We start from the raw sequence: 20,493 nt of genomic DNA, 5'->3' as shown, positions 1-20,493 counted from the left end.
GTGGGACTGGATTTTGGGGAGAGGAAGGAAGAGTGGATTGATACCTGATATACCTAAATCTAGGTAGGGTCAAGTCTGAGTACCACAGATTTTTTCCATAGATGTTTTCTTTTATCTTCTGGAAAACTGTATTTTCTCCCATAGCCAACACTGAATCCACACACAAATATTTCTGAAACAGATGATAAAAATCAAGCCAAGTGTCACCTGCCATTGGAATTGTGTCTAAAAGGGACATCTTTGTTTTTTCCACACAGTGTTCTCAGCACACAGAACTGGCTTCTGAGGAGCAATGGGATGGAGTGGCCAGGCTTCCTCTTCTCATGTGAGTGCAAAATCAGACGGAGTCCATAAAGAAATTAAAGCAGACATCTGGGGTCTATAATTTTTAATAATTTTAAACTAGCTACAAAATGTCAATCACTTCACAAACCGACAGAGGAGACAGGAGGAATTTAATATTACATGCTGTAATGATATTTATCTCACAGTTTATCTATATTTCATTCATTTATATTATTTTTTAAAGATTTCTTTATCAGCTACTAAATATCTCAGCAATTTGGTGTGCATAGCTCTAGATTAAGCAACAGAGAATTGTACTGATAACAAACCACAGGGGGAAATGGTGATTAATAAAGAGTCAGCCTTATAAAATTTACATCTCCACACTGTTTCACAGCAAGACTGCTTTCTCCAAAACATAGCCTTCAAAAGCAGCAAACAAATCCTATATTACATTCATTTGACATAGTTCAGCCAAACGTCTATTTTGCTGGAAATGATTAAATGGTGAGTGTGTCAAATCCATCTTTTTTTAAAATTCTTTTTTTTTAAAAAAGGATGATCATGATTAATAAGTCTATATACTGACAGAAAGAAAGTGACACTACTTCAGTTTTGCTGGTAGAACTTAATCTTGACAGTGTCTCAATACTGAGCATGCTTTGTTGTTGTTTCGTTGTTTCTGTTGTGTGTGTGTGTTTTCTCATCAGTATGCTACTGTCATGGAAAGATTTTGTTTAAGTAGGAATCTAAAAATCTATTTAGTTCTCATGCATAAATGCATAAATCACATCACTTTTAGTGCAATGCCTGTAATGTAATTCCACATTGTCTAATCATGAAATCATAAAGACAGATGACAACCATGAGGAACCAAGGACAGCAAATTTTGAGAGTTTCAGAGCCTGACACTCAAAGAAAGGACAGTGGCAGTAGCTCTGTGGAATGTCACAGTTTTACAAGAACAATACTGTGTATTGAAAGAATCAACAGCACGTTGAGCATTCCTAAATTGTTGTCATTCAGCAAACACCACTGAGGAGAGAAAAGGAAAAATGAAACCCAAGACATCTTATGTAGGGAGTTAGAGCCACCAAATGACTACTATATACAACCTTTGGAAAGAAAGAGACTCAGAAAGAACAAAAGACACATAATAGTTTGGGGAAGCTGATGAACGATACAAGACAACATTCACAATGGGGGTGGACTGATGTGTGTATGTGTGCAGACCTACTAGGTAATACGATGAGAAAAGCACAAAGGTGCTATCTTGCCCAACAGCATTTGGAAGAGAACACAGGTGGGCACATTTAACCACTCCCCAGCATCTTTGTTGCACGTTGGTTGGCCTCATCAATTCTGGTTTTGTTGGAATCAGCCTAGAAAAGGGGGAAGAAAACAAAACTCAGGTTACCTTTGGACATTCTGTTCTTCCTTCTGGGTCTGTTCAAATGCCCCCTTCTTGAGTGAAGGCATCTTGAAACTTCTCCTGTCAGAACTGACCCTCTCTTCTTTTGTGATTCCAGAACGATTGCTTGTGGTTCTACTTGGACATGATCATAGAAGCTCCATCTTAGTACTCATGACTGTTTCACCCTACCAGAGCGCATCCTTTTGAGGACAGGGTTATATCATTTATCTTTCTATCCTGGAATGACACCCAGTGACGTTATGAAAGGCATTCACATCTGTGGATTGAGTTTAATTACCACCACTTATACAGTTGGGTTCAAATCATGGCTAACCAGTGTCACTTCGGGCCAATTACATAACATCTTGGGGCCTTGGCTTTCTTGTCTCGAAGCTGGACAAAAAAGAATCCTGCTAACAAGCATGAATGTCTATTATATCCAGTTCATTCAACCTTGACATCAAGATTGATATCAACTATGAGGAGTATATTATTATTAATTCATTTTTCCAAATGAGGAAATCAGGCAGCCTGGAGTCAGAATCCACACTAGTAATCATCATGTTAATCATTATAGTACTAGGTCTGCTGTGAAAATGAAATGAGTTTGTACATATAATGTGCTTGGAATAATTTTTTGCAAAGATTAAGTGCTCAATATATTTTATCTTGCAATTATTGTTATTGGGTGAAAATCTGACTTGTTGGGATGTTTAATAATTTTAAGTTCCATTTTTGAAGACTCATTCCCATGGAGTTTGACAATGGCTTGTTTATTTATTTATTTTATTTATTTATTTTTTAAGTAGGCTCCACATCCAACTGGGGGTTTGAACTCATGACCCCAAGATCAAGCGCCACATGCTCTACTGACTGAGCTAGCCAGGTGTCCCTTATCATTGGCTTGTTTTAACAAGAGCACTTTTTCCATAATTTTGTGCCTTGACTGATCTCACTGCTTCAGTTACCTTTTGCTGTATATGCAGCATGAAACCCAGAGTTGCTACCAGAAAATGAACTATTCCCAACACCACTGAGAAAGGTCTGAGTGAGCAAGCAGAGGCAAAAATGAAGATTCTGTTTAGGCTGTTGTTTTGTCTTATCATGATTGGTGATGGCGTCTGCCCTCTCTAGCCTGGAAAGAGGAACACAAAGCTGAGAGGCAGTGTAGGGAAACTGAACTGCTTTTTTATCAACCTGTATTTGTTCAATGATTACCGATTTTGCATCTTGTATGGTGCTTGGTGCTTTCCAATCTCCACCAAACTGGATCTTCTTTATTTAGTTTAATTGTGAATTCCCAGCACACTTAGAGTTATCTATATTCAACTAGAAATTTGCCAAGTTAAAATAGAAATATTGCTAGATTATTCATTATTCTGAATTATCTGGCAATGGTTTCCTACCATCTGTTTGGATAATCAAAAGTTGACTTTCAAAACAAGTTAAGATAGAGCATTAATTTTCCTTGTTTTGATCTATAGATTCATATTTTGGACCTTAGGTTCCTGATTTGGAAAATAGGTATTCTTTCCAATTTTACTTGGCTCTTAAATCTCCTCTCTTTAGCTATAAACTCTATCAGAAATAATGATACTTTGGTGCAAAGGAAAATTCTAGGCTCAGACCAATGTGAAATGTTTCTGCAGACTGAATTATGCTATTTTTCCAGACTGAATACTAAGGAAAACACAAATGGGGGGAAATCATTAATTTAAAAATGGATGGCATGTCTGGAAGCAAGCATTCTAGAAACTCTTGCATTAAGAATACACTGGTGACCATTCACCTGGTGGTGGAAGTGGATATTTTGAAGTAGAGCATGAGGTTATTCTCTGGACATCGTCAAAGGATCCAAAACAGACCTATGTTCACTGAAGATCTGTGATTTCTACCTAAATTTTCTCTGAAGCATATCAAAACTCAAGCCCATATACCTTATGCAATAGGTACTATATCTTTATTATATAACAGAAATAGCATCTTTTAGGAACAAATCCTGAGGTAATCTCCTTTTAGATGTCTCCCTGGTATTTGGAGAAGGCCTCTGTGTTCATTCTTTTTATATGCTTTAGGACTGTATTTATGGAATATAGCCCACCCCAGTTTTCATATTTCTATTTAGAGAATCTTAAGCTCACTGGCATACCCAAGATATGCCACATGATTTGCCCCTGTGAGAAAGCAAGGATGATCCCCACAGAGCCACTAAGAGTTAGAAGGAGATCATTAGCCCACCCTTCTGCACACTCTGGAAATCTCAACTTCAGACCATGGCAGGTAGCTTTTAGGCCCCTGCTCAGAATTCCAGAAGTGGATGCTTATTACCCTACATGGTAGCCATGTTCTCATCCAAGGTTTGAACTGTTCCCTTATTATCTTTCAGATGAAGAAATCAGGTCATGAAGCTGGTGAGCAGGAAATGCCACTGGAACTCAAGGTCTTAGTTTTCAAATGCTGTGTTTCCTCATTGATAGGAAAATTCAAAGGAATGTTAAAGCTTCAGCCTCACTGTATTTCAACGTGTGTGTGGCATCTACCACTGACAACTTTAAATTGAAGTTTGAACATTACTACTTCCTGAACAACATAAAGAAGCTAATACAACTTGCCCCATTTTAGTTTTCTGAAAGAATTGTACCATTTCAACCTTAGAAGACTGTATATATATATGTACATATATATATATCTTAAAGCAGAAAGCAAAGTTTTTAAATAGACAAAGTAATTCCTTGACAGTCCATGGGGATGTATTAAAAATTACATTGTTTTGGACTTCCAAAACTTTACTATCAATCCAAGAGATGAGAGAGGATCATGATTGATGGGGTAGGGTGAAGGTTGTTGTTGGGGGCCATGGGAGAATATGGGAGAAACATCAGAAGATTCCCTTTATTCATTTAATTTTTTAAGGTTTCATTTATTTATTTGAGAGAGAGAGTGCGAGGAGGAGAAGTGGCAGAGAGAGAGAGAGAGAGAATCCCAACTAGACTCTGTGCTGAGCATGGAGCCTGATGCGGGCTCAATCCCACAACCCTGAGATCATGACCTGAGCTGAAACCAAGAGTTGGATGCTCAACAGACTGAGCCACCCATGTGCCCCAAGATTCTTTTTATTCTTAGACTGTGAGTTTAATTTACTCTTAGATATGCAAGAGACCTTTGAACACTGTTTCCTATGATCAGAAGTGAGAACTTACATGAGACAGGTGGAAATCTATTAAAAATTGTGCAGCTCATATAACATGTATCATTTGTGGCGATGCTGGGTTGAAATGGACTCTCTCTAATCATGTTCAGATTCTGATTTTGGAGCTAAGATAAAGGCTAGTTATTCAAAGGCAACTAGACCCCTCTCTCACTTCTTAAACAAATTAGCACTTAAAGAATGATACAAACCATAATGGCTATTTCCCATCCACTTGCCTGACTCCAATTACACATCATGGCTGCATACATCTTTGCCCTTTAGTAAACTGGGCCCAAAATGAAAGGTTTTCCCTAGAGAAGAGAACTAGAAATGCAAAGTGGCAGAATTAAGATGCCACTTGCCTTTCCAGGAACACTTTTTGGTGCTGAAAGTCCTACTCTATCAATAAAGATTTGACCCCTCTCTCTTAGTAAAAGTACTACTTCTGGAACTCTAATTGAGTTAGAGGTACATTATCTCCCTACATCTGTGAGTAAATTGGGTCCATTGACAGAAAATGAGTACTTCCTGTTTTTTCAAATCATTTTCCCATTGGAAGGTGGTTCGGCAATTGTTTTTTTCTGGCCATAATGGGCTAGGTCAGCTTGTGTTGGCTCCAGTGCTTTTTGAAACTCTCAATATTGTTCTAAAGTCTATTGATTTGTGCAGCTTTAAAAGCTTTAGCATATCAAAGGCTCTTAACAATGATAAGTATGTCATGACTTGTAAAAGTAAGCAAAGCACAAGCCTTTTGCCAACCAACACTGACATTTGTGTAACTCAATATTGATCAGGCAAAATATTATGCAATCAGATATTTTTAATAGGGAGCACATAGAGCACAATAGGGCAAAGCGTTCCCTTTATGTCTACTCTTTTCTTTTTCAGGTCGGTGGAGGATGCTTGGGTTCCAAGAAACTCAGTGTTTAGCCTTAGGATTCAAAGCATCCTTCTCTGCTCACTAAAGTGGAATGAATTGTTAAAAAGAAACTCAGGGTTTCAGGCTCAAAACTTCAGTATCTCTCTTTGAATATAGCTCATACAGCAATATGAGCTGTATATATACAGCTTGAGCTGAATATAGCTCAGGAATAAACTCATACAATGTAAGATTGCCAACTAGAATTGATTATAGATGCACAATTACCATTAAACCTATAATGTATCTATTTTTTCCTGTTGGCATTTTGATATCTTAAGAGATGATAAGCAATATTCAGGACGCTACTGATCGGGGAGGGGGAAGAATACAAGATCGTAGAAAGTATGTCAGATTTGTAGTGTGGAATATCAGGTTTTGGTACCCCAAATCTTTTTATAAGGCTTATCCAGTGTTTCTTTCTGTTCCCTTCCAATCTCAAGGCCCTAAACCCATCCCTTCCCATTCTGTTCTCTTCACTTTTCCTTATGACTCTTGTTGACACCAGGGGGTTTTCTCTTAGAGCCACATCTGGTGTCCTTGTGTGAACTCAACTTCATCAGATCATGCTTTCTATTTTGAGATCTGGACATGTGAACTGTTGAACTGGAAATGGAATCTGGGCTTTTTTGAACCATCATTAAAGCTTTGGCATTTATAAAATCAAAGCTCATATTCATCTTCTCGTTAAACTAAAATAAGTATTCTTTCCTTTATTTCCTGATTCTATTCCTACACCATCTCCTGACAAGCTCCTAACCAACCTTCAAGACTCGATTTGGCTTTTTTGGAGATTTTCCCGTCACTTAACTCTTGAAATCTTTCCTCATCTAACCCTACTTATTAGCATTTTATGTGTGGCTTTCTTGGCAAATTATATTTTGTGTGGTAGTAAATTCAGCTGGAGGCTCACTGCCTCCCATAGGCTGTGAGTTTCTTAGCAGTGGGGATGATGTCTTTCTCATCTTTACGGCCTTTGGATCCTGAAACAGAGGTGCCTCTGAGGAATATCTGCTAGATTAAATTCTACTCTCTTATTTACTTATATGTTGGTGAATTTTTGTCTTGGAAAAATAAGGGGGAAATTTCCATCTATCTGTATGCCTGAATCCCATGCCACAGTTTGAGGGGCTTATTTTGCCATTCATCCTTCCTCAGTGGTATCTCAGAAGAAGTAATGAACAATGGAAGCTTGCTGACTGCTATAAGCTCACCTTCTCCATGATCCTGTCGATCTGGCGGTTCTGTGTATCGATCTCATTGCCCATATCCAGGGCCATGTGACGGAGGTTTCCAATGATACCGCTCACCTGCTCCAGGTTTTCATCCATTTCATTTTCTCGGGCATCGTTTGTTACCCTGGGAGTCAAAATGTAATTTTTAGAAGATAGAAAGTGTGAAAAAAACTCAAATACCAAGGACCCAAAGCTAAGGGAAAGTCTGGAGACCCCTTAGGTATCAATCCCATGCATCTTTAGTCTTTGTTCAATGAGTACATTTTAGCTTTTATACATTAGAAAATAATTTTTATTTATTCATTCATTCATTCATTTATTTATTTATTTTAAGTAGGGTCCACACCCAGCATGGATCTCAACGCCGGGCTTGAACTCATGACCCTGAGATCAAGACCCAAGCTGAAATCGAGTCAAACTCTTAATTGACTGAGCCACCCAGGTGTCCCTAGAAAATAATTTTTAAATTTCATTTTTGAACATTTAAGTTTCTTTTTTAGAGAAGGCATATTAAATAGATTAATTTATTTACTTCTTTCATTTCCACCAGCACATCATTTCCTCCCTATGTTCATATGTTTATCCTAATTTTCATTTTTTAAGAATAAAATCATTTTAGTTGAGAGGACTGGGTCAGAGAATGAAGATGGAACTAGTTAGAAACTGTATTTTTCTTTCTGAAATGTCAAACAAAGTCTCCAAGAGTTAAATTGAGAATGAAAGAAAAGGCTTATTGTGTTAAGTCAGAGAATTTCTCTGCTCCATCTTCTTCCGCATTTGGGGCCAAAATCCCTGGGAAGAGTAAGGATAATACAGTCTGCCCCTTAATCCTGCTGGCTCCTAAGAACTCCAAAGGGAGCTACTTATTCAAGATGATTTCTATTTGCTCAGATTTCATTGCAGGGGGGGTTGGGGTTGGTGGCATTGTGAATGGGTGATTTCAGGGGAAAAATTGTGATAAAAGATTATTGTTCCAGTTTGGGAAGGAAGGAGTTGGCTCTCGAAGTGCCTTACCACCTGGCCATTTTTTTCACAGTTCAGCTTGAAAGTTAAGAAGGTAGTAACTCTTTATTGCAAATGGTAAGTATTCATTCTAGGACGTTCTGGTTAATTAATATTTTCCCACTGCATGTGGTGATGAGCTAAAAATGTTCAGAGGGGTTAAAACCCATTCCCCATGGTCACCCCCAGTGTAGACTAGCCCACAAAGGTTTTTAAAGCAGCCTAGGCCAGTAGAAATTAAAGGGGGAACTTCCTAGCTTTCTTACATAAAAAAGAAACTTATTTAAATGATTATCAACAGCTAAGGCATACTCTGGTTCCAGGATTCTCAATGCTGATTGTATATTAGAATCACCTGAAAAGCTTTAAGAACCACAGATGGCTGGGTCTCACTTTTTTTTAAAGATTTTATGTATGTATGTATGTATGTATGTATGTATGTATGTATGTATGTATTTACTTGAGAGAGAGAGAGCGAGCATGTGAGCGGGAGGAAGAACAGAGAGAGAGGGAGACACAGACTCCCGCCTGAGCAGGGAGCCCAATGTGGGGCCCCATCCCAGGAGCCCCGGATCCCAGGATTACGACCTGAGCCAAAGGCAGACATTTAATTGACTGAGCCACCCAGGCGCCCTTCAGTACTGATGTTTTTAAAAAACAGCCTCAGGTCATTCTAATGTGCAGCCAGGATTGAGAACCCCTGGTCTAGTTTCCCTGGGAGCAGATAGAAACAAGAATAGAATTGTCATCTGTGAGGCTTTATGTAGCTATCTAGACCTTACACAGGTCACTGTCATTTGAATGTGGGTTATTGGTTGGTAACATCAGCTACAATGGCCCAGTAATATATAGCTGTACAACTATCTCTACACTAGTCATTAGGTACCCTCGTCACTGCTGAGTCCTAGCAGTAGCCTGTAAAAAGGGATAGGGTTTTTTTTTTTCTTTTCTTCTCTTTTTAACAACAGGAATATTTGTCATTATTTACTCTGTTTTCTGGTCTCCTGAGAGCTGATTTCTGGATAGGCAGATCTGTGTAATTTGAGATTTTTAAATAGGTCATTAAGTTGGCTTTTGCTCCCAGGTCTCACAGGAAATCAGAAGTCAGGTATGCTTGTTATTCTCTATTTGTCCCCCCAGGTCCATTCTCCGACCTGTTTTGCTCTCTGCCCAGAGACGCTGACCTCTCTACAAAGGCATCACCCAGATTCTCTTAACCCTCCAGCTTCCAGTAGGCTTTGGCAGATGGCCCGTGAGATATTGGAGGGCAAGAGGAAAGAGGAATGGGGGCATTTATTTCCCTTTCTCATTTCCTGCTAGTTTTGCAACAGCAGCATTTCTCTATAGTCCCTTCCCCACAGTGGTAACTACTGTTAGGTTCTGATAACAGCTCCCATCCCTTCAGGACTTTTCCTGCTATTGCTAGTCCACCAATGCTTTACCATCGCTTGTTATTAACCCGGCCCACATCTCTGTAAACAATCTCTTTAATAAGTTCTGTTCAATTCCATTTATGGAATGAGACACCTGTTTACTGCCGCATTGAGGCTGGATGTGGTCATGTGACTCGCTTTGTCTGATGAAACTCTGGCAAACCCGACAAGGCTTGATAAGTGCTTGTGCATTGGAGCCTGCCCCCTTGGAATGCTGCCACCACCATGTAAGAAGCCAGGGCTCTTCGCTGGAGGGACCGCACGGGGGAGAGTGGAGGCGCCCTGCCCTAGTCAACCACGAGCCGAGTGACTGAGACCATCTTGGGCCATCGTGCACCCATCTGCACGGAATGAGGGAGCCCAGGAGGGGCTCTTGGCAGAACTGCCCAGCAACATACACATTCATAAGTAACCAGTAAAATGGTTGTTGCTTTAAGACCCACTCAGCTTGGGATGATTTGTTTACTTAACAATGGACGACTGCTACAGGGCTAGCTGCACTGCGGCTCACCTCCGAATGAAGCCACCACTGATGGCCATCTGCTCCCGTTCGTCCACCACACGAGCAGGCTGGCTGGCCACCACTCCGTCCTGATTATTGCCCCAGGCTTTTTTGTAAGCATCGCTTGATTTAAGCCTATGCAAAAAAGAGGGTGAGTGACAAGGCAAGGGGGTGGAGCATCAAGCTCACAACAATGGTCACCTCTTCAAGCGAAGAACCGAACCAAGCAAATGGGTTTTAATTCGAGGCATTAGAGAATACCGATATATCATGATTTGGACCCAAACAGTTGGCCACCACCATGCCTCAGCTACTCAGCATTGCATTTCCAATCGAGCCAATTGCAATTGTCAAGACTGCAACCTTTGCCCAAAGGTTGTTCTTGTTTTGGTTTGTCTTTGCAGTTTAGTTGGATTTAAGACAAGGATTAAGGTAGCTGGAGGACATTCGGTTCTATTTCAGTGACATGGTTATATTTTGAGACACAAAACACACAGAAAAACATACTGGCAGACAGACACATAACAAGACTGCCAAGTAGAGTGTGTACATCACACCACAGCAACACACTGTCACCAAGAAAAACATACTCGACCGAGTTTTTACACACCATCATGCAAAGATTCCCTGTTTTAATTTTTCCCCCAACGCATGTGTGGGACTAACCCTTCCAACTCTGCATGAAGGACATAAAGCACTGGTGGTTGGCCAAGGGTGGTGGTCTTTGAGTTGCCTCGAGAGTGATTTGAATTAGATAATATATCGGTACTTCCAAACAGTCACCATACATCTAGTCGATGTACAAACCTTTGTCCACAGAGACAAAAAGTAAAAGAGGCATAGTGAAATGAATGCAGGAAAATAGAAGAGAGAACAAGCCATCTAGCACCAGAAAAGGAAATCCCTCTATGTCTTCTTCATGCACCAGCTACAGGCATGAGTAGAAAGTGAAGCATTCTCATTTAAGCCAAACTACTCCAGAAGTTGACCATTCTCGAAAAAGGCACTAGCAGGACAGTAATAGCCTTCATGAGGATTTGAAACGCAGGTTCAATAGCTTCTTTGTCAGGCTGGGGGGCAGGGTGGGAGTGATTACAAACTCCTACTTCAAGCTATCCTGGGATGTGGCAGGGGAGAGTGGTCTGGAACTGGTGTGGTCTCCATGGGCCGTATTTCACTGATCTGCCTTGGAGAGAAACTTAAAATCCAGGCATACCTGTTGTGCCCAATAGAAACATGTGCAGCATATTTTGGTGGGTGTGTTGTAATTTAAGGCAATCAAAGATGTTTTTAGGTTCTTTGCATAGTAGAAACCACATGCTTTTAGTCCAAAAACAAGAGAACTTCCTGTGGTCCCATTTTCATATTTTCTCTTATAAGACAACAGAATTTACACCCCCTCCCTTTTTTTCTTGTATTGGAGGATCTCAGCCATCTATTAAAACTGGCTCTAATACTAATATTTGCAGAGGGGACCAAGCAACCCTGGAATAAGCTGGAAAATTGTACAAATGGAATTTCAGCAATTCCCACAATCTAGTGTATAATGCCACAGACCTCGGAGCTGTCAGAATTTACTGCGCTACAGAGCCATGGGCCCACTCCGTGGGACAGGATCCAAAAACTAATTTAATAGAGCTTAGAGTCTGGCTTTGTTTTCTTTCCGACTCCCCGTTCCCTCCCTCCTCACATTACAAGAAGTTATATGGACCTTGTGAGGTTTTCTGCTATGTAAAATATCTGGTATACCATCTTTGGCAAAGTCAAAGGGGTGGGAAAGTTTGCGTTTCTGAAAGAAGGCGAATCACTGCACCCACAATGCTGCACATAGACTCACAGAACTGCCGTACATCTACCATAATCCTTTGAAACATGCCGAGACAGGGCGAAGCCCTCAGAGAGTCCAGGGCACCACCAGCCACTGCGTTGTGACACATGGTTTTTAAAGCATTATTTACACACAATAGGGAACACTTCACTCAAGCTTTGAAGCTCAGTTAGGGTCTCTTGTGCCGACTACTATGTGGAATTTGTAGGGGCCATCATTTCATCTGAACATTAGAATCCATCCCGGGGCGGGGCCTACCTCCACGCCTTCTCCACACAGTTGATGAATGGGGAAATTGTATCTGTTGGAATTCATCACAAAAAGGGTGGATATCTCACCTTGGGGGGGCAAGTGGCCAAAGAAAAGGATATACAGTTAAGTCTTAACTAACTGGAATGTGTAGCCATGAGACATTTTGGTGAATGACGTGACTTTGTTAATTAACAGTGGGCCATGGAGGAAAACTTTGTTTCAGGGGTGATTGTTGAATATCTGTTAGATTCTCAAGGCACTTTCCTGCCTTAGAGTCTTAGGGTAGTGAACATGACCAAATTTTTCCTTGGTTATGGTTTCACTTGATGTGCCTGATGGCCTTTCCTCTGAAGATCAACTCTTATTGTTTGGTCCCCTTAGGTGTGGAAGTTACATAGGAAAATGTAGACTGGGTGACAGAATGTGAACTGCCTAGACTGCCCTTCAAGAAAAACCATTTTAAGTCCCTGATGTGATCCCCCATCCCTTTGTTCAACTGTCTCTTTTTACTAAAAGTGGAAGGAAGCGAAAGTGTAAATACATTTGAGAGTTCCAGTTAGCTAGATTCCAGTTAATCAGGCTTTACTGTAGATCATTCTTTTAAAACAGTTTTAAATTTATCTGTAAATCGAGCCCCTCCCCCTCCTAAACAGGAAGTGGGATATTTTAAATCAGCCTCAAAGTTTAAAGGATGTGAATGGTCATATAATCAGCTAGAAATGACATAAATTGCTGTTCTAAAAGCTAGGATCAGGAGAGCTTTTAGGAAAAAGGCTTCTGTTCAAAGGGAAGTGGGAGGGGTGAGGGAGATCGGGTAATGGGTTTAATTTTCCAAATGCATGTTGGACAATCCACTCATGCATTTTTTTTCCACTGCTAGTCAAATAAGACTATCTTCCAGAACCCTCATTTTCAGGTTCCTTCTGTTGCAAACCTTTATAACCACATGTCACATTTCTGCTACATTCCAAAAAAAAAGCGTTGCAGAACCTTGAAAACAGTTGAAAGTTTTGTGAGGTCGTGCATGCAAAATCTACACATTTCAACATTTTAGTCAGTGTACGGATAGATCTTCCAAGAGGAAGAATTTCACAGGGATGGGTCCAATTTGAGTAAGGCTTGAGCACCTCTTGCTGAAGGGCTCATGGCCTCTGCGGTGGGTGCAGCTGGGGCATCTATAGTCTAATCGCGGGGCGGATTTGGCAACTGGTGGGGCAATCTCTGTCATATTCTCTGTGTTACAGATGCTTGCTTACGCCAAATTACCTGTCTCTTTTGCTTCTGGAAAATCAAACCTTGAACATAAGTGTTTCTCAACTTCCAAACTTACCCTCCAATCTTTTCTAGCTCTGCAGTTTTGGCTTTTGGGGTTGCAGGAAAATAAAATTGCCTGGGTGCCTCTTTCTTGAGGCTTGTCTCTGTCTCAAGGTACACTTTCTGGAAAATGTTGAAATGTTCATCAATAAAAATTGCTGACAGTGAAGCTTTCACTGTAGTATGCCTGATTTTTAATGCATCAACAGTAACTCCCACTATATCATCTATGCTATGAGATGAATGCATTGGAGACGGTATTGATCTGTTCTGCATGCCACATGCTCATCCTGCCTTTGTGCTTGGCAGGAATGAGCTTGTCAAGGCTTGGAGATGGGCCTTGGGAAACCAAAGCTACAGGCAGGCAGGCAGCACCTACTTGTTACAGGGACACACACAAAGCCCGCAGAATTTTCCTAGGTCCGTCAAATTCTTTTCTGCTTCTTTCATGTCCTTATTGATTTGGTCCATCCCTTCCTCAATGCGTTCCAGTTGTTCTGATTAAACACAAGTATTTTATCCCCACAGAATGAAGCGGATGGAAAAGGACAAAGAAAAAAAAGACAAAACTTCAGACATTCACTTTGACATTAAAAAAGAAAAAATCAAAAGAAAGAAGAAAAGAAAGAAAACTGGACGCCACAGATTAGAGCTGGTACCCAGTACCTACTTGTTACAAGGACATATGAAAAGGCCACAGCATTTCCCTAAATCTTTTAAATTTTTCTCGGCCTCCTTCATGTCTTGGTTGATATGGTTCATGCCTTCTTCGACACGATCGAGTTGTTCTGGTTAGGACAAAGGGATGACAGTGTGGAATGAATTTTTTGGGGGTTTCCAGCAGAACATGAGAAATGACTATGTGGAACAGAATTTGAAAGAGAAAGATATTACAATGCATGGTCCCAGAGGATGCATTGCTGGAGACTGCTGCCACCCTACACAGGCACAGGTGGAAGGAAATGAACAAAAATGATGCTCAAAATAGTTTGTAATTCAGACACAATGGGATGGGGTACGTGGGCCTGTTGGATTCCTAGTGTCCAGGAAAACAGCACAGCCTATTCACTTACTCAGACACCAGTGAAACCCAAGAGAAAGAAAAACAGGGTGTTAATGTTTTAGGAATTCAGATTTCATGCTACTAGAGAAGGTACCTGCTTCAACTTTAAATATCTCTATCTTTGGGTTTTAAGCATCCTTGACCAGGTAAGGGTAGCAGATAGAATCAATCTTCTCTAGGGAAAATATCAACAATTAAAGGGATAATTAGCAATGGGTACCAGATCTTTTTATTTTTTCCCCTAGCAGTGGGCTGTTCCCTAGCCCAGGGGCAGTTCTTGGTTTTGAATACTTAATTCATAGGCGCTGTTTAAAAAAGAAAGCAACATCAGCAGTCATGTTCCAAGCACTGGGACATTTAAATTCCTCTCTTCATCCTATGACTTACTTGCTATGAAAGTTCTGGAAGGCGTTTCACTTCTCTGCCCCCTGATTTCCCAGTCTCTACAATGGGGGGCATGCTGGATCCCAATGGCAGACAGCAGGGAAAACAAACACATGGGTCTCTGAAGGTGGGGTGATGGGCTGGACCATAGAACAGTTACCGAGTCAACTCTGCCAGCAAAGCCAATCTGAGTGCATCTGAGACGTAGATCGATAGCCATAAAACCAGCTCGTGCTTCTAGGTTGCCTGGGTTACATTCACTAACTCAATTAATTTTTCAAAAGTTATGGCACCACATTGAGTAAATTACAAGTTCAATGAAGGGGTTTCTTAAAACAGCTTTTAAGATCCTTAAAGGAAAGCAGCAATGCGATGTCCTGGCTGTCGAGTTACAAAACCTAATTACACTTGCATCTCTCTTTTCATCTGCATTTCTGTGCACACCTGCCTGTGCCTCTGGGAATAAAATCTTGATTAGAATAAAACTGATAAATCCATTTCCAGTCTAAGGGCAGACATAATCACTTAGAAAGAATTTCACGTTAAATTTTCCAGTGGAAAGTATCAGTCCAAAAAACTAAGATAGGTTCCTTACTGACCCAATAAGAGATTGTCCATCTGGAAAACAAGAGCCCACTGTGTTCTCTTTAATGGGGCTAAAGAATAGAACCCAGCTTATTGAGAATCTGCTACCTGTGCCTGCTCTTCAAATGATAGATGAAGGCAAAATTTAAGTATCTCTCCAGCGTTGGATAGCTGGGGAGAAAAACAGTGTTGTGCTGGTGAACTTCTGCTGGGTAAGCATAGGTCTAGTAATGTCTTTAAGAAAATCTTTAGAAGGACTAAAAAGAAAAAAAAAATGATGGCAAGTCTTTATATTCCATAAGATTTTTGTACCTTTATAAAGACTTCTTTCCAGTTCCCTTTAAAGAATGTAATAAATTAGCTTGCAGATAAAATTAACTATTGAATAGGGGGATTGATAGAGAAGGAGCTCAACATTGTCAAAAGGAAGAGCCATGTCAAGTACAGACAGAAGTCCCAATGGAATAATTGCTAATAGCTTCCTGGAGCGCTGGGTGGAGGTGGGATTGAAGGAGCATCTGGACTCAGGGAAAATATGTCGCACTCCACTAATGAAAGCTGAAATACACACAGATTATGGCATGGGGATACATATTCAGGCATTTGTCCTTCTTGAAGAGTTTCTCTGACATTTCAGGAGCCCCACCCACGGTGGCCCCAGGGATTAGGAGGTAATAAAAATAAAATGTAATAAAATAAAAATGTGAATTGGTCCCCAAGTGTTGTGTTTCTGAACCAGTGAATTCAGATTAAAATATAAAAACAAACAAGCTGGTCCCAGTTGGTATTTCTTCGAGCTGGGTTCTATCACGGGTTGCCAGACTAGTAGGCAAAGGTCATAGCTAAAAGAGGGATGCTGAAGCTCTTTCAGAAAAGTTGATTCAGAAAATGATTTTATAGCTTCCAATATTGGTTGAATTTATCATTTCACACAATTATAAGCCAAACCCTTAATTTAAAAAATATTGTGGAACCATTTTGTCATCGGTATTCTAACTATTCATCTTTGGAGGGTACTGTGTTAGGTTTGTGGGTGTTTGGCGTATTGAAACCTCATTGATACTTATGAAGTATCAATTTCTGTGAGGACATCTCTCAGGAAATGCTCGAAAATAACCAATATATTTATTCCATCCTGGGGTGGCCAGCAGCATCTCACCAGCTGATGCAATGTACTGTCCATAGTTGACCACTCCTTACCACTCCTTACTAGGCTTGCTTTCTGGCTGTTTTCTGTCTATTCTTGGAGACTTGGGAGGACAATAACATTTTGAGTTAGGAGAGGTATTCCAGTAGATGACACTAAATGTTGGGGCAAGGGATTATACTTTCTTTTGCCATGTTTGGATGACTGGTTATTTATGATAGATCCACCAATGGCAGGATACTCAGGGATCTAAGTTAGACATTTTTTTTTCTACTAATCTTACTTAAGCAAGGTGACATGAGGCCCTTAGAATCCCCAACCTGGTTAAAAAACGGATAGTAGAAGAATAGCAAGATGTCAAAGTTATTGACCCAGTGTATAAGCCTTCATGAGTATAGTCAGTTACCAGATGCTGCTTATGTGATTTTCATTATCCTTAGCATTGATGAACATGTGGAAATTCATTACCTAAATTCACATAGCCACTTGTGGCTAGTGGCTATCACACTGGACAGTGCAGCTTTAGTCATCCATAACAGATATTGGTGTGCAGACTTTAGCAAGAGGAATGTTTTCTCAAATGCTACCTTGTAGTGCCATGAACCTTTTGAGAAAGTCAGCAGGCACTCCGGAAGAGGCCTTATTTACCCTTCCTCTGTCAGGCAGAGGTCAAAGATTTCACTGTTTAGTTTGGAGTTGATCCCACGGGATTTTCCCAAGGGCTGCATCTTCAGTATTGAAACAAACACATAACCCAGCAAAGACCAACAAAAGGAACAAGAGATATGGAGGTGAAAGGTTAAGTCATCCCCCATTAGTGATAAGGTGGTTTAATGGGGATTTCTAGAGGAATAAAAGTCCCAGGACTCAGTACATTTCCAGGGCCATCTGTCATGCTCAATGCTCCTTGGTGTCTCCTGATACCTGGGTATAAAACAAGAATCCCGTAAAGAATTTTCGAGTGCAACCATTTAGCTGGACAACCTGGAATGGCTCTTTAGAAGGATGTCTGTTTCTTGAAACTCCTGTGCAGCTGCAGGATAGAAGCAATCAACATTTTTGGTGTTGAGGCATAGACAAAATTAGGAGAGCATAACTGGAGAGAAATTTTAAAGCAGTTACTGATCTAAACAACTAAAAACAGCATATGCAGGATGAAAATGCATTAACCACGGCAATGAAGATAGTTGTTGACTTATGCTTATCTGTCATTTTAAAAGGTCCTCATCACCTTATAGTATAAATGGAACATGTACCACTTAAGACCAGGCAGAAGCCACACACTTTGGGGGGTTTTACAGTTGTGTGTTTTTTCAGTCTCATTGTGATCACCACGCATCTGGTAAAACCAGGGCTAGTCTAGGAAATATGTTTAACCGAGGGATTCAGCATTTATTGTGGTATGGCCACAAATGAAATGTTTTAGCGGAGAACATTAACTATCTTGTGGGGGAAAAAATCTGCTCTTCTGCTTCCTTTCTCAGAGAATAACATATAGATGTTCCTGAGAATCATTTGTGCTTAAGAAGAATATATTTTTGTATGGAGATTCTGGCAAATTTTGTCTCGAGATTTTCTTCATCAAAGTGCAGTGAAATTTGCAACTCAAGTAAGCATATTATTCACCTTCTCTTTTTTTGATTCCAGATTTGTAGAGATTACTTTCCAAGTCTTTATGTCAATTCTTTATAGTATTGGGAAGAAAGCATTACCTTGAATCTTTCTCAAAACTTTCCTCCAATTATCATTCTCCCTTTTCTACCCCCTTCACATGCAAATTACTAAGAGAGTATTCAAAGGTGGAACTCCTAATTATTTAAGTGTGTATCAATTTAACTCTGGAAACGAAGTACCACTCTTCTACATGGGCACCTGTGGGTTAATTTTAAAAAGATGATTTGCCATGTTCAGAGTTTCAAAATCTGGGACATTATTACACAGATCAAGCCAGCAACCCTTACAACTATAGCAAATTTATCTGGGGAGTTCTGAAGACTGCCACAGCTATTATAATTCCTTCAAAACACAACTACATCACTAGATTCAGTTATTTGTGTCTAAATTTTTGCCAATTAGTATCTTAAAAATTGTGGGGAAGTGTAAGGGTTGATGTTCAATTGTTTTTTAAAAAAACTTTTTTCTCTTGATTTTTTAATTGGTTGGTATATATTTATTGACAAAGCTCAATACAAATAAATAATATAGAAACAAAAGTCTTTATATGACAGCCATGAGGATGTGCCCCTCAGATCTCCCTTCAAGAGGGAATTTATAGTTAGCTCACATGTCCAGTTGCTACACCTATGGGATCTGCCAAAGCATTTCCATGGAGACCATGCTGTCGCTGGGATGCTTCTAGCTCATGGCTATGGCTGAGCACAATGGAATCACTAGAGCTGAGGCATCCTTGCCTATGGTGGGGCTGCTCCATTGGGTTTTCTTAGCTCCTGGGCTCCCCATCAGCCTGGCTGACACTTTCTTGGAGCAGCACTGGAGTGTGAGACTCTTCCTCCTTGCTCCTCTCCTCTTAACAAGTGTCAGACCTGCCTCAGTCGACAGCTTTCCCTGCCTACGCCTGCTCCTCTTCCCTTGACCCATAACAGGTGTCCATAATAGATCTTGTACACTTCTGACTCTTAGCATTTGCTTCCCAGAGGAGCCCAAATGATATCCTTTTCTAGTCCCTCCCTGCCCTTGCCCTAACTCATCAGAAGTTGGTAAAGATTTGTCTCATTTAGTGTAATTGTTGAAGAATATTTCTTTTATGGCCAGTCCATAATTCATTTGGTCGGTCTCCCCACTGACAGACATTTAGGCTGTTTCCAGTTTTACACTCTTAAAGGTAAGACATAGAGAAATGTACATCTGCAGCATATAATTCTAGGAGTAGAATGTCTTGGTCAAGGATGAGTATACTTCATACTTTGAAAATACTATCTTGAAAATATTATCAAATTACTCTTCAAACACTTGTATCAGTCTATAGTGCCTATCTGTACACTGAAGATCTCCATTTTCCCAAAATACTCACAGCATTAGTGATTATCAATTTTAAAAATTTGTGCCAGTCTGCTAAAGAGTGGCATCTCATTATTGTTGTTGGTTGAAGCATGGTTTCATATGTCTATTTATAGATTTATATCTTACACCAATTTGCTTGTAGGTTTTTGCCCTTTTCTTTGATCATATGCAAGGTCTCTCTGTATTTTAGGAAAATGCCTTATGCCTGTTATCTGTAGGGCAATTCCCAACCCCCCCACCCCATCTGAGGTTTATTTTTTTTTTGAAGTTTGTTTGTGAATACATTACATTTTTATCTTTGACATTAAAAAATTTCTCATGATTCCTAAGAATTTTCTAATGTTTTCAAAAATACACATAGATACATAATAAATATAAATAAAATAAATATATATAAATAAATATATATATAAATAAAGAGAAAAAATTCTCAACAATTTGCTTGTTATGATAAGAATTCAGAGTAGAATCAGGTAGCTAACTTGTGGCTAGAATTATTATTATTATTATTTTTCTCTTTATTTTTTAAAAAATTCAATTAATTAACATATAATGCATTATTGGTTTCAGAGGTACAGGTCTGTGATTCATTAGCCTTATATAATACCCAGTGTTCATTACATCACATGCCTTCCTTAATGTCTGTCACCCAGTTACCCCGTGGCTAGAGTTAAATAAGCATCGCCATATGACTAGATGTATTGAGACAAAAAAAATTACCCTTCTAGATTCCACTTTAGAGTACAGAGATGATTTTCACTGATTCTGATTTTCACTGCTTCAGCATTTCCATAACAATTAAAAAACAATTTAAATATTTTAAATGGTTCATTTATAATCTCCCTTGGCTTATATCCTGTTAAAGATATAACTAAGAGGACCTAGTTACTAAAGGAATCCTCATGATAACTTGGAAATC

The 20,493-nt window shown here is 39.8% G+C and overlaps 1 protein-coding gene across 5 annotated transcripts in view; it reads right to left on the bottom strand.

Moving 5' to 3' along the window:
• Nucleotides 1–373: 373 nt before the first annotated feature.
• LOC115937930 (synaptosomal-associated protein 25) overlaps nt 374–20,493 on the bottom strand; it is an 82,823-nt gene continuing 62,703 nt past the window's right edge. For 4 of the 5 annotated variants that reach the window (XM_081833223.1, XM_081833225.1, XM_081833222.1 and 1 more), the window contains 4 exons: nt 13,754–13,871; nt 9,990–10,115; nt 7,023–7,167; nt 374–1,667 (listed from right to left, as the gene is read on the bottom strand). In XM_081833223.1, the coding sequence (XP_081689349.1) occupies nt 1,599–1,667; nt 7,023–7,167; nt 9,990–10,115; nt 13,754–13,871 (458 nt within the window). In that variant the 3' untranslated portion in view covers nt 374–1,598. Of the gene's footprint in view, nt 1,668–7,022; nt 7,168–9,989; nt 10,116–13,753; nt 13,872–14,044; nt 14,163–20,493 lie in introns of all 5 variants that reach the window. The other variant, XM_081833226.1, reaches the window with a different exon arrangement.

The sequence above is a fragment of the Leptonychotes weddellii genome, chromosome 10 (assembly GCF_054177405.1).
Source record: "Leptonychotes weddellii isolate Sample4059 chromosome 10, ASM5417740v2, whole genome shotgun sequence".
In the NCBI taxonomy this organism is placed as follows: domain Eukaryota; kingdom Metazoa; phylum Chordata; class Mammalia; order Carnivora; family Phocidae; genus Leptonychotes; species Leptonychotes weddellii.
This window is presented reverse-complemented; position numbering and strand designations above follow the sequence as displayed.